This window comes from Dipteris shenzhenensis, chromosome 23 (genome assembly GCF_047967505.1).
Source record: "Dipteris shenzhenensis isolate YYH24624 ecotype China chromosome 23, Dip_SZ_1.0, whole genome shotgun sequence".
NCBI classification, from domain to species: domain Eukaryota; kingdom Viridiplantae; phylum Streptophyta; class Polypodiopsida; order Gleicheniales; family Dipteridaceae; genus Dipteris; species Dipteris shenzhenensis.
In genome coordinates, this window is record NC_141618.1 from 42148737 (window position 1) to 42163334 (window position 14598).

The 14598-nt window shown below is 46.0% G+C and overlaps 2 protein-coding genes across 2 annotated transcripts in view; both read right to left on the reverse strand.

Annotated features, from left to right (window-relative positions):
* LOC147887396 (pentatricopeptide repeat-containing protein At3g57430, chloroplastic-like) overlaps nucleotides 1-10315 on the reverse strand; it is a 29117-nt gene extending 18802 nt beyond the window's left edge. The window contains exons 1-3 of the mRNA XM_087394303.1: nucleotides 9919-10315; nucleotides 9754-9833; nucleotides 9218-9558 (exon numbers count right to left, since the gene is read on the reverse strand). Of these exons, the coding sequence (XP_087250429.1) occupies nucleotides 9218-9558; nucleotides 9754-9833; nucleotides 9919-10315 (818 nt within the window). The remainder of the gene's footprint in view (nucleotides 1-9217; nucleotides 9559-9753; nucleotides 9834-9918) is intronic.
* On the reverse strand, nucleotides 9838-11548 carry LOC147887397 (pentatricopeptide repeat-containing protein At1g71460, chloroplastic-like). The gene is made up of 3 exons (XM_087394901.1): nucleotides 10981-11548; nucleotides 9942-10865; nucleotides 9838-9856 (listed from the first exon to the last, which is right to left on the reverse strand). The coding sequence occupies exons 1-2, from the start codon at nucleotides 11175-11177 to the stop codon at nucleotides 10487-10489; spliced, it is 576 nt and encodes a 191-aa protein (XP_087251027.1). The 5' UTR covers nucleotides 11178-11548; the 3' UTR covers nucleotides 9838-9856; nucleotides 9942-10486.
* Nucleotides 11549-14598: the final 3050 nt, after the last annotated feature.

Sequence of the window (14598 nt, forward strand, 5' to 3'; positions counted from 1 at the left end):
AGGGTTTCATCGTGCCCCCTGCCCCTGCCCTAACCCCTCCAACCCCCTCCCCACCCTCGTTGCCCTCCCCCCCCCATTGCCCTGCCCCAACTTGCCCCACCCACACCCGTCACCCTCCCCCATGCCCCCATCCCCCCCTCCCCCCACCCTTTCTACCACTCCACCCGTCCCCTTGCCCCGTCCCATGCCCCTTCCTTCTCTCCCCCCTCCTTCACCAGGTCCCACTTTCCCCAACGTTGTGTGGTCAAAATAAGCAAGATATTAAAGAGTGAGTACACAAATTGTGGTCAAAATAAGCAATAGATTTATTTCATATTTGTATACAATCACACCATAGCTTCTATTGGTGGTTGGACCCATCTGCTCCCTTCTCTCACTCTAGCTTGCAACCAACGTGCGACTCTTCGACTCCCTATGGATGCTTTTCAAGCACTATGCCTTCTATTCTTTGATACAATTTGAACTGCTTTTGCAAGTTCTGATGCCTTTGCAATTTCAAACTTCAAAGTCCTTCCTCTAGTATGCATAGCATGAGTCGTCTGCAAGTGTCACGCAAGCGGCCTCCAGATTGTTGCAATGTGGTTTCACGCAAGAGAGAGGGAAGAGGAAGAGGGGAGTGGAGAGGGAGAAGGGAGGGAGAAGGAGGGAGAAGGAGGGGAAGGGGGAGAAGGGAGTGAAGGGGGATAGAGTGACAACCACAAGGGCACTGTGAAGGAAACAAGAGAACACCCAAAACACTCTCTTAGAGGAGAAGAGGAGAAGGGAGTGAAGGGGGATAGAGTGACAACCACAAGGGCACTGTGAAGGAAACAAGAGAACACCCAAAACACTCTCTTAGAGGAGAAGAGGAGAAGGGAGTGAAGGGGGATAGAGTGACAATAACAAGGAAAAACTAGTCAAACATCTCACGCAACGCATTGCTACTGTGAGTGACACCACCACCATGCCTTGAGTTCTTGAAGTAGGCTGCCTTGGCTCTATAATGTGACTTCTCCATTCCTTGTGTATTCCAAATGGACAAAGGACCCTAATTTTGTACAAACCATGGTCCGTAAGCATAGAGAATATACTACAAACATGATGAGAATCATTTCAGCAACAACAAAAACTGTTTATAAAGCAAGTGCTAAATATTACGATGGTGCCAAGATTACCATGTAATGCGTAATGTGCAACTCCCCCCATGCTTTCACCATTAATTGCATAAAATCTTTCACAGCCATCCTGAACCTTTCATAATACATCTCATCGATTTGAACCTGGCGAAGCAATTTTATCAATGCATCTACCTTTGTCCATACTTTAGCTCTCAAAGTTGCTACTTGAGGATGAGAAGCCTTATTGGTCATGCATTCACACAATGCTTTCCACTATTCCCAACCCAAACTACTTTGAGACAATGTATGTTTGTCTTTATCGAGATTGTGGTTCGATAGGAATCTCCTTGCCTTCCCTCCACCCATGGACACTTTTGCACGAAGATTCTGTGTTGCCCCAGACATTTTCTTATCCTCCTTAAGTTTGACATGTCCTCCATGGAATCCCATCTCTAACAGCAACTTCTCAGCTTCTGCAATGCATCGTGCGGATACTTCTTGCAGAATTAAATTCCAAGCATAAACAAGATGCAAATACAACTTATCAAGTACACGTAGTTCTGCGTGTAAAGTACATATGTGTACTCTCTCAAGTGGGATGGGCAGGATGGGATCCCACCTTGGATCCTTCTTGTCGCAATTGGGAGCTTGCGTTTGGTTGCAAGATAGAATGCCATTCTCCCATTGTAAGCCAGCCTTTTGCTTACGTTGCAAACACATGCAATAAAGGCATGTGTTCATTGCATTTGCCCCTGTATCACAACCATGCAAGCACTTGAGGGTTTTCAAATCACCAGCAAGATGCCACTCAACTTGAAAGGTTCCATGGCCATCGACTGTCAATATTTGCCCTTCCTCTTGTCTTCAGATCGTCGATGGGATTCCTGTTCTATCTAGAATCCATGTCAATGTCTCATGGCACTCTTTCGGAGTCTCAAATGCTGTAAGCCACCATATATCTTTCTCTGATTGCACTGAGAAATCTTGCTCTACTTCGTCCCCTTGAACAAAGGCTAAGGCTTTATTCATAATGCAGATGCTGACTCTCTCTAACTTGTGTTCTTTCACCAATTGAGCTTCATTCATTTTGATGACAAATATGAGCTTTCCATTGCAATCTATACAACAAAAGAGAAAATTTGTTAGGATAAACATGATATAAGAAATGAACTAAGTAAAGTGCAATGCTATAATGGATTTCCTCTTACCATCTTCTCTCATGCCATGGAATTTGACCATTGCTTGTTGCAGCTTCTCAATATCTAAGTAGACATTGTTGAAAGCATTCATCTCAAAGGTTTGCAAGCCAGATTTCTTTTTACTCTTCCAAGTCATTGTGCCCCTTACGCAATTGTACCCTCCAAGCATTTCTCTTGCACATTGGTTTGTTTCTCGCCATGCACATCTCACCGACCAAGGTGTGGGTAGGGTCACTGTAGACTTCTTATACTTTCCCAAAATAGCAGACTTGAAAATTTTGAAAACAAATGTGTAAGATTCATGACTTACACCAATAGTATCACAAGCGGCAAGCATCTCCTTTGCATCCACAATATCCTTCAAGTTCTTCATCACCTCTTCAGCAACTTGCACACGTAGGCGCTTGTGTCTTGGGTCCCTTAGTATCCCAATGACATCGCTTGACTTTAATAAACTAGCTAGAGCATATGACCAGTCAATATCATCCTCGTCCATTCTTCCCAGCACATCTTCCATGAAGTTCCCAAAGAAGAACACAATAAAAACTTAGTCACAAACAGTGTAGCACAAAAGAGTGTAATCTCATTGGAACATTTGATAACCAACCTTGTAGCCCAGACTCTCCTCTTTCTAGCACCACCAGTGGGTGCCAATGCATCCATGTTATGTAAGTACCTTCTTTTCCTCTCCTTCAATCCCAAAGGTGTTTCTTTCATCTTTTGCACTCGTTCTTTTGCCTTCTCTCGTTCCTTCTCTATGGCTCGTCGAACTTGATTGTATATAGATCTTTCCAAGCCTTTTTTGGACTCAGCTAGCTTATAGAGTGACTCTTCTAATTTATGTTGCTCCAAGTCCAATGCATTTCGCTCCAAGTCTAATGCTTTGGCTTTATCATGAAGATCCTGGTTCTTCCTTTGAAGATCCTACATAGAGTTATGCATTGCAACAATGGTGCTACTTCCTAAATGTGCTAGCATCTCTGCTTGGGCTCTACGCATCTCGCTTGCTTGCATAGCCATTGATTGAGCATTGTTTAACCGATTGCAATAACCAAGCAACCCTGCATGTCCATTTCCAACAAACCGAACTAGCTCATGCATTGTATGGAAAGGAGGGCTCTTTTGGTTGGCAGAATCTAAAGGATACAAGGATCCTTCTACCCACAGGTCGAGATGCTTCTTTCCTTGCGAACGAAGACTGTGCTTGCATATTCAGCCTCCAACTCTAAGTGAACCTAGTAATTGTTGGAGACGTCCTCGAATGGTGCCATAACTAAAGGAGTGTAGAGAAGGAGAAGGTGTGGAGATGCAGGCTTGAAGGAGCAGCACGCAGGAAGAGGGAGGGCGAGAAGGAGGAAGGAGGACCAGTAGTTGAAGAGGAGGAAAGGGGGGTAGACCAGCAGGTGTGGAGGGTGAGGAGGAGTAAGCGTGGAGGAGGGAGGGGGGAGGAGGAGCAGCCGATGGAGGAGGAGGGAGGGGGAGGGGAGGAGGAGCAGGTGTGGAGGAGGGAGGGAGGGGGAGGGCAGGAGGAGTAGGCATGGAGGAGGGAGGGAGGGAGGGGGAGGAGGAGGAAGGGGGAGGAGGGAGTGAGGAGGGCGAGGGGGAGGGGAGGAGAGGGGAGGGGGAGGAGGGAGGGAGGGAGGGGGGGGAGGAAGGAGGGGGAGGAGGGAGTGAGGAGGGGGAGTGAGGGAGGGGGAGGGAGGGAGGGAAGAGAGAGAAGGAGGGAGGGAATTCAAAATTTGAATTTTGAATGTTGAATTTTTTGGTTCCCACCTAGGAGTAAGAGTTGTGTAAGAGGTGTAAGAGGTGGGGTCACTTTTGGGCTTAACCCACCTAGGTGAGGGGGGGTTAGGACTTTTTGGGACCTACCTTGGCCCTTTCATTAGGACTAATCCATTTCTTGATCCATTTCTTATGAGGCCCTTTTGAGACCCCAATTCTCCCCTAATGTCAGCATTGTCATGAAGTAGTGGTAAGCGAAATGGGAAAAGCCTGAAATGGAAAGCACCAACTTGATCATAAAACTAGCTGATGGTGCGATAGCGCAGCCATTGGGAGTCTTGAAGGATATAGATATCAAGACCTTTGGTATCACCTACCAGGTTTTCTTTGTGGTGATGGACTTCTACAAGAAGCCAGATGGCTCTATGATGTCATTCTAGGGAGACCTTTTATGCGCGCTGTAGGTCTAGTCCATGACAGGCCTCGAATAGAATTTATTTGCACCACAAGGACGAATAGATGGTGAGGGTCAACCTACAAACCTAGAAGGCCCACTCCATGACCGGCAATCTATTTGCAACCGAGTTAAACACTACTCAAAGAATTATGCCCATTAATGTGTTCCAAGCCTATAACGAGAAGGACATGGGAGAGGACTGGGATGAGCATTGGTATGCTCCAATGCCAAAAATCAAATTCTCTCAAAATTGGATGCATGTCTTAGCGACCATAGATGCGATTGAGAATATTGGAACCAAAATGGTGGCTTATGATCCCAAGGGGATGGGAATTGTAGTTTCCCTAAATATGATAAATGTTTTGAGGGCGCTAGCGAGGGGCTAGCAAATGAAAAAGGCATAGGAAAGGTGAAGATAGATCTTCAATCATTGAGATATGTGGGTGTTATTATAGCACACCATGAGTTCTCATCCAATTGGGGAGCTAGATTGGATAGAATTAAGGCCCCCCTTGGATCTCTTAAAGTAGAGGAAGCTCCTCTTGCCAAAGTTAAGCCCCCTGCAGAAGAGAAACCATTCCGAAAAAACAAGGTCTCGAGAAACAAGGATACTAAGGCTTCTTGCAAGGACAGGCAACTTGCCCCAAAAGACATAAAGGACAAGGAGGAGGAAGAAATTGATATGCAACAAGTCCCTAAGCATTTCAAGGATTACATGGTATAGGATCGCAAGATACTCCTGGAGCAGGCTAAATGGTCAGCCAAGCAAGGAGACCAATATGGTTGACGATCTCGCTAAGGTTAAGGAAATGAACCTTTCCAATGAAGGTGAAGATCCCAAACCAGTCTACATAGTCGATGATCTAACACCTAATCAAGAATAGGCCTTGCTTTGCTACATGAGTTTGAAGATTGGTTTTCCTAGAAATATACGGATATGAAGGAAGTGCCACCAAAAGTTGTACAGCATACCTGTTGAGGATTCATCACAACATCATGTTCAATATGTGCATAGCATTAACCCAAAAGAGTGCTAAAAAGGAAAGGGTTGGAAACCCTAACCCTACCCCTACCCCTAAAGGGATTCGTATATATTCATCATTTTTAACTAATACTAGTGTACAGTTAGTCATTTGTGATGTGCTCTCTAGCCGTGTCCTCTCTCCTCATCTCCACTCTTCTCCTCTCCTCTCTCCATATTTGTTCATGGTATCAAAGCTCCCTTGCCTTCTGTTGAGGCATTGCAATTCGTATGAGAGCATGCGAGATTGAAAGATAGAGAGTTCTTTCATTCTATTGATGAAACAAAATTTCCACCCATTCATTTGAGAAATTTTTGTCCATTCATTTGAGAGAATTTCTGTTCATAGGTTTTCGTCCATTCATTTTGATTGTTCTTGTGTGACAAAGAGCGATATAGATCTGTTTGAGGTGTGTGAGAGAGAGTTTTTTAAGTCTTCATGAGAGACTGTATTGAGAGATCTATGAGAGATTTTTTTTGAGAATTGATTGAGAAAGAAGTCTAGTTTGATTGAGAGAGAGAGAGAGAGAGAGAGAGAGAGAGAGAGAGAGAGAGTCTCTGCTCAAACATGAGAGTTCAGTTTTGAGAGAAAGGACTATCTATAAGCCGACCATCTACAAGCTGCATCTACAAGCCTCGACCTCGACTATTGACTCAAGAACTACTCCTAAGCTCTACAACAATCTCACAAACTATGCATCCTCCATCGACGGCTCACAACTAAGGCCTATCGACTCGACAAAGCTTCAACAAGGCTTTCTACAATTGTAGCCAACAAGTGCTACACCTACAAGCTCTCCATCCACAGCTAGCTGCCATCAACGACTCCAAGAAACTAACTGACTCTAACAAGTATAAATGAGCAACTCCAATGGCTTACAACCCTCTCAAGCAAACAAGTAGGGCCATCAAGCGAAAGGTACTCTAGCCTTGCAACGTAGCAAGCAATGAGACCACGCTCCCACAGCCTACACTAACGACTACAACCATCTACAGCAACATCTAAGACAAGTGCCATGTCAGTAGTCCAAGTCAATTGACATGTCATCAACCGTGCCACTCTACCACATCACTAGTCTAATCATCAGCATTACCACCTCAGCATTGCCATGTGGCATAGCCTCCTACTAGGCACAATCATCCTCTACAAGCACACTCTACATGCTGCATGTGCACACATGTGCCACCTCATCACATAGTGCTCCAGAGGCACACCCGTTGCCAGACATAGTTCTACATGTGAATCTACTTGCCACATCATCATTTCATCCTTTTTTTCCCCTCCACGTAGATCAAGCGATATCTCTTGGTCTAGGAAGAATTTGAGGGTGCTCCAAAAGGAAAAAAGCTCGATTGCCACATCATCATTTTATCATTTTTTGCCCCTCCACCTAGATCATGCCATATCTCTAGATCTAGGAAGAATTTGAGGGTACTCCTAAAAGAAAAAACACTTGATTTTTCATGCTCTATGTGCTCGTCACATCACACACACATTTCAATGCGTGTATCACACACTTTCTAGCCTCTGCATCAAATCCACTTCTTTCATCAACATAGGCCTCTACATTGACGCATCTGACCCATCACCTAAAATGAACAGGAAAAGGAATTATTTGCTACTTTTCATCGCTCGACGGTTGGTCTCTACATCAGAGTAGATTAGATCATCCTTAGAGGAGAGAATCCCAAAGCAGCCAATTGAAGCCATGCCAAAAACTTCCCAAATAGTTCCTACTCGGAGTCAGTCCCTACACTCACTTGCAGTTTCACATCGTCACATTTTCTCAAACCCGACCACCTTCAGGTTATTGAGCAGATTATATAGTGTTTAGAGGCATTGGCTAATTGATCAGTGGGTAGATTGCACATCATTTGATTTTACACTCACATGCCACCATTGCAAAGCCTTATAGGCTATTATTCTGGCATTGTGCACATCATTTTGAGCCTTGTAAAGCCTCTTGCCCATTCTAAGCATCATTTGCCACACAAGCCTTGTAATAGATTGGAATATAATTTAGTTCTATCTTCATCGATAGTTCGGATTGCACTAAATACAGATAGTATTTTGCAGTTGATTCAAACAACACTTTTTCCAAGCACTTTGGGTACCATCTTGTATCATGTCTATTGCTAGCAAGCTCAATTTGGAGGCATCTGCTAAGTTAGACAATTCCAACTATGGCACATAGAAATACCAAATGGAGACCATTCTTGTATTTCAAGACAAATGGGAGTATATTGATGGGTCAACACTAACCCAAAAGAGTGCTAAAAAGTAAAGAGTTGAAAACCCTAACCCTAACCCTAAAGGGGTTTGTATATATTTATCATTTTCAACTAATACTAGTGTACAGTTAGTCATTTGTGGTGTGTTGTCTAGCTGTTCCCTCTCTCCTCATCTCCCCTCTTCTCCTTTACACTCTCCATATTTATTCAATACCATCCCTATGATGGATGATATCAGATTGGTGCGGTAGCAACCCTATCGATGAACCCAAAGTATGCAATGATTGTCCGAGAAGAGATATAGAAGCAAATAGTCTGTAGGGTTCATTTACGAGATTGAACATATAGATTGGGTGTTCCCCATTGTCATAGTGCTAAAAAAGAAATGGCAAAATTAGATTATGCATTTATCTCAAGAAAGTGAACACCACAACTTGCAAAGACCATGTATACAAAATATACAAGTGTGTACATGGAGGATGAAAAACCCATGCTTTAACACCGCATGGGTAGTAGGCTTCCTTTATTTTTGAAACCCATAGCAAAAGTGAGAACATGGAAAGCGTGCAACCAACACCAACCAAGTGCAGACTTCAAACATGTATTTCACACTGCAAGTATTCTATATGCATATCAAAAGACAGATTAGACTTCGACATGATTAGACTGATTAGACTTCCACATGATCAGACTGACTTCTTCCCTATTTGATCTAGCCTTGCACCATCCTATAGTTTAAGTAGTGCTGAGTTGGGACATGCTGCCAGTAACAATATACTCAATCGTTCTTGCAATCCCCCATGGTTACTGCTGGCACCACCCAGTCCACTTAACCCTCAAGGGTATTTTGGAGTGCCGATAAGGCTTTTCAAAGAGTGCATTTTCACAACATTTTTTACACATGGTGGACCTTCCTACCAGATCCCCAGAATACCTAAGTGAAACATATTAGTTAGTCTACAGATTGATGCATTACAGAAGCGGTACCTCCTCAACTCATTGTTGGGATAGAATCTCTCTATTCTTCTTGCAGGAGCAGCTTAACTTTGAACAAACACACAAGTAAGATGGGCACAAATGAGTACATAAGGATCTCAATGTCAATTTTAATAATGATGTTATTCCTTTCATTGCCACTTCTTCCATAAATAAAACACAATCAAACAAAGCCACCTTGAAACAAGCAAAATTTCAGTTTAGCAAACCACTCACGACTATATTAAAGCTATCTTCACATTGTTCTTATAATGATTAACATGGTATCCATTTGTTACATTAGGTTCTTGTCTAGGCATCTCGGACATAGTCTCACAGATATTATGGCCGTTGCTAGATACATGATCCTCAGCAGTTTGGACATAGGCACTTACAGCCATATTGACACAACTGAGAGTCGTGGACATCCTTTCCTTGGTGTTCCCAGAAAAAAACATCTTCCTTATTCTCATTTGACATTTTCTCCAACACGACATTGACTTCCGGTACATACCCTTCATCCTTCATGACTTTACCCAATCGCTTTACTTTTATATCGGTTTCCTCACTCTGTTCATGGCTTTGATTCCCTACAGTAAACTCATGCATCCTATTTATTATCTCAATGCATGCCCTTCCAGGCTTTTTTGGAGAAGCTGTATATTTTTTCAGGTCTTGTAAGTTCCCCACATTGTCCCATAAGTGGGCATCAGCATAAATGTTCGACATTAGTACATACCCAGAGGCACCATTGGGATCCAATCGGACTACTTCGTCAAAACATCGCTTCCCTAACTCCAGGTTCCCATAAAATTTGCAGCCAGTGAGAAGAGACCTCCATGCAACAATATCTGGCTGAATTGGCATACTTTGGAGTAACTTATGAGCCTCATGTAAATGTCCTGCACGGCTAAGCAAGTCCACCATACAATTGTAGTGCTCTCCACTTGGTGTGATACAAAAATCTATCATCATGGCTTCAAAATACTGATGGCCCTCATCTACCATACCAGCCTAACTGCATCCAGCAAGAATGCTAGTAAATATTACTTCAGTTGGCTTCAAGCCTCCTACTTGCATTTCCTTGACACACTGCCAAGCGAGACTGTAGTTCCCATGGAGGACATACCCTGCAATCAGTGCACCCCATGATCTCGCTTTGGCAAGCTGTTGAAAACTTTACAGGCCCCCTCTAAACTCCTGCATTTTGCATACATATCAATAAGGGTGCTCCCAACACAACATTTCTATTCAGCAAATTGTCAAATATCTCCCGTGCCTTATTAATACAATGGCATTTGACATACATGTCAATGAGTGTGCTTCCAACAACCACATCAGATATAAGTCCATTCTTAACGACTTCACAATGTATCACCCTGCCCTGTTCTACCGCTCTTGTTTTGCCACAAGCTTTCATAAGGCACAAAAAAATAACTTTATTAGGTTTTATTCCCTCCTGTTGCATTCTCTCAAAGAGTTTTAGAGCAGTATGACCATCTCCATGCTGAGCATACCCTGTTATTATGGCACCATATGACACAACATCTCGACTCTGCAATTCATTGAACAGTTTATGAGCCTCTTTAAGGTTCCCACATTTGGCATACATGTCAATAAGGGTGTTGCAAATGGCCCTATCTGACTGAAGACCGCACCTGAGAATGTCTTTATGTATCTCTCTGCCCTGTCCTGAGGCTTCTACGCTGTTACATGCTTTCAGGATAACTAAAAAAGTGACCTTGCTTGGTTTAATGCCAGATTGTTGCATTCTATGATACAGTTAAAGAGCCCACTCTCGTTCTAAGTTGACATGTGCTGCAATAATGGCATTCCATGTATAAACACTTGGCTTTGAAACCATCCGAAATATATCGTTTGCTTCCAGCAAACTTCCGCAAGAGGCAAAAAGGCGAATAAGGTGATCCCCAAAAATGGCAATCTTATCCAATCCCCTTTTGACCATAAAGGAGCGCAGTCTTCTGGCGGCTGCCAGATCCTTCTTTTTTGTGCATCCTTGAAGAAGACAGTAAACGATGTCTGTTGTAATAGGGACCTCTTGATCATCAACCTTCTCCACTGCCTGCAGAGCTTCATCCACCTGCTCTCCATTGTGCAGTTTGCTTAAATCTCCAGCACCAGAGAGCAGATTTATGGTACCTCTACGAGAAAGACAACACGGGAGGACTTTTTTGAGCTCATAATATGAATTGGCTTATCTAGATAAGTTTACACTATCACCAACAAGCTTATGTAAGTTGCAGCCTTTCCACATACCTGACTAAAGTTCCGGGCACAGCTCCCTGCTCTGCTTCACAATAAAGACAGTTGCGTGCTGTTAGAAGACGATAGCGGAGTGCTCTTGGTTCTTTCAATGTGGGCAAATTTACGAGATTCAATAAATCAGCAATGGAAACTGAGGTTCTGGTAAGAAATTCGTGGAATTTCTGTAAACTATGATGTAAGCTCATCATCGTGGTAATAACCCATGATCATCTGAGTCAGAAAAATATGATGCAAGGTACAGGTAAGACAATCGTGAGATTTCTGTAATGATAACCCATGATTAGCTGAGTCATAAAACTATGATGCAAATTCATCATCTCATCCTGGACACGATACAAGGTCTGATGGAAGCAGACTCACGCTCTTGAAAGCTCGGCTCACCAATCTACAAAAGATTGCCAGCGTGACAGATTGTTCTTGATCAATGCTGGTTGCATTTCATCAGGAAAGAATTAGAGGGCTTCCTCGCGTATGCTAGTGCGGCAGCGGGTGGGATAGTCCCACTAGCAGCCAAGTCTCACGGCACCCGTGGACGGGGCCAGCATCCTGAAATCTCAGGATTCTACATTGGCCCAAACAATCGATAGCCGTTGTGACAGCATGCAAAACTTGCCTTGAGCCTCATTAAATGAGCCTCTCGAGAAAGGCAAGCCTTCATGCGACTGCAATATTATAAGTGTTGTTGGGTGGGCAAAGGGTTGCCAACATTTCCAACACTTGTTGGGTGGACAAAGGGCTGCCCAATGCCAGCATTTCCAGCCCTCTTATCGACTTTTCTTCAAGTTTTTAGCGACCCAAAACACATGCCATGATTTGACACCGGGTTGAGAGCCTTTACAAACCAAGCCCCCGCCCGCCCAAGCCTCTAGTTTTTCCTCCATGGCGGGCAAGGATCATTACACACCGCCGTGAAGGGCGAGGAGTATGTGGCAAGTTATAGTACAATGCAATCTAGAAAACCCCGCCCATGCTCTTGGGTCGGGGGCCTTGGCTACCCTCCTCTTTTTTGGATCCAATAAGGTTTTTCAATGTGGCTCCACGCCCCTATAACGAGGCTTGGCAGGCGAGACTTGGGCGGTGTCTAAAGGACCTGATAAGGGATCTACATAGTAAGTGTTTAGCTTCTACCAAACCGGTTGGTTGAAGAACCTAGGCAACCTATGGCATTTGTTTTTGTAAAGAGTCTAAGTAGGCTTAGGGGAGTTTCATACCCGTCCGAGGTCTGAAAATTTGATGTTCACAATGTTTTGAGGAATTGGAAGGCGTCTGTCCATCGACCTTTTCACAATAGGCGGACAAGTTTTGAATATATAATAAATGTGACACATTCATGTCACCAAGGATGCCGTTGACATCATCTTGTTCAAATCTCGCCGATTGTTGTTGACTGGTTGTTTATTATTATCGGACGCGATCTTGGGTCCATAGTGAGGCCGCCCAAGTTTAAGTTTGTGCTCGAGCGTGCCCGAGTTTAAGTTCACGCTCGGGCGTGACTAGGCTACCAACTAACTTTTGCAAACTAGCATCCGCCCACATGTGAAACCTTTTGACAGCAGCTCAAAAATTGATTGGATGAAGGAGAATATCTATGCGAGCATCCGCCTGCACGTGAAACCCCCCTTAGTTCATTGCCAAAGGTCCTTAATCTCGACACATTATTCAATAAATATAACTTCACCTAAAGCTAAGCTAAACCTAATGGAAAAGGCAATTATTCTTCAATGGAGGAAATCACCTAAAGCATTGAAGAAAATCACCTAAAGCTAAGCTAAACCTAATCGAAAAGGCCTTTATTCTTCAATGGAGAAATTCAACCTATTTCTTTAGTGAAAATGTGGAGATAGCCCAATTAAGCTAAGGTCAAATGCATAACTTTGCAAAGGGGGCCATGTTCAATCTATGTCTTGAGTGAATAAGAACCCGTAAGCTCCTGCGAGCTTCCCCCTCCCCCTCCGTACCTCTACCTCCCCTAGCCCTCCTCCTCCTCGCCTCGGCTTCACCTCCCCCTCACCCGCTGCCGCTGCGCCCTCCCTCGCCATCCCCGCTCACCTCCGCCTCACCCCCCCTCGCACCTCCGCTCACCCTCCTCGCAACCCCACCTCACCCCCCCTCACCCCCTCACCCCGCCTCACCCTCCCCGCCTCGCCACGCTCACCCCCCCCGCTCCGTCTCTCCCCCTTGCCCCTCCGCTCCACCCCTCCCCGCTTCCGCTCCACTCACACCCCCCCCGCCTCCCGCTCCGCCCACCCACCCCTCGCCCCCCGCCCTCGCCCCCTTTCGCCTCACCGCCCCCCCTCCATTTCACCCCCGTCTCCCTTCCCGCTCTCCGCCCCCCGCCCCTTCGCTCCACCTTTTTTTTTTTTTTAATTAATTTATTTAAAACCCTTCCCCCCGCCCCCCGTCCGCCTCTCGCCCCACTCCGCCTCTCCCCCGCCCCCGCCTCCTCTCCACCGCCCCCGATCCCCGCCCCCACTCCTCCACCCCGCGCCATCTCCGCTTCCTGCCCCCCCATCCCGCTTACTTCGCCCCCCGCCCTCCATCCTTCCCGCCACACCCAGGCTCCACCCTCCCGCATCTACCCCCCCCCTTTTTTGGGTGGCAGCCTTTTCCTCATCGGAAGCCTCGCAGTTTGTCTTGGCGGTATGGCGGCCCCTTGCCCGGAACCGGAGGCCCAGACGGACCCTCCCTCTCCAGATGCCTACCGCGTCATCCTGACAGAGCAACAATCATCTCGGGTTCAGGAGGTTGCCAATGACTTTGCCCTTACCTCTGTTTATGGCAGAGTCATTGGACATTCCCCCTCCAGATCAGCCATCAGGGACTGGCTCCAGTCCACCCTCATGCTAGAGGACGGCCATATTGAGGAGGTGGCCCTTATGGGAAGGGGCATCTTCTGGCTCAAACTCTCCAATGCGAAAGCGGCGAGCAACCTGATTGCTGGCTCCCCCACGACTGTGGATGGAAAGATTGTCATGATAGTCCCGTGGTACCGCGGATTTAGCGCAGCGGATTTTGATGCTCGGTTCCGTATACCTCGTCATCCAGTGGCGCTAGTTTTTCCAGGTCTTGCTACTGAGCTACGGCCGATTGTCAGGGACCTGGGCTCCCACTTTGGCTGGGTTATGCACGATACTTTCGCCGATGCGGTGACTACGGCAGGAGCCCCCCGAGTCCGTGTGGCTGTGGCGGATCCTGCGACTCTCCCGACAGTGATCGAGATCGTGACAGATGCCGGCAGCATCACCCAGAGCATGGTAGTCACCGGACAGCCAGGGCAGTGTTTGAGGTGTCACGGCTTCGGGCACCTGGCGGCTGTTTGTCCACGCTTCGCCAGCTCTTCTCGACCCCCCCCGCCCCCCCCTCTCCGCCCCCTCCCCCCCCCTCCGGGCAGCCACGCCAGGAGGAGCAGAGGCAGCCGGAGCCCGGACCAGAGTTAGCTGGCGGCTGGACTGAGGTTATGGACTGAGGTTAGAAGGAAAAGAGGAAAGAACAAGAAGATTTCTGATAAAGGCAAAGAGGCTGAGGTTACCCAACCTGCAGCTGCACCTCAGAGACCTGACGGGCAGCCGCCCCAGGGACCTGGGAGAGCATCTTCTTCGATGGTAGCCC

What these genes read in the sequence shown, in the direction of transcription:
- LOC147887397 (XM_087394901.1), bottom strand. Translation starts at nt 11,177, where the DNA reads ATGATGAGCTTACATCATAGTTTACAGAAATTCCACGAATTTCTTACC. An exon ending in GTGCCCGGAACTTTAGTCAG is followed by an intron (nt 10,866 to 10,980) that starts GTATGTGGAAAG and finishes TCTTTCTCGTAG; the next exon opens with AGGTACCATAAATCTGCTCT.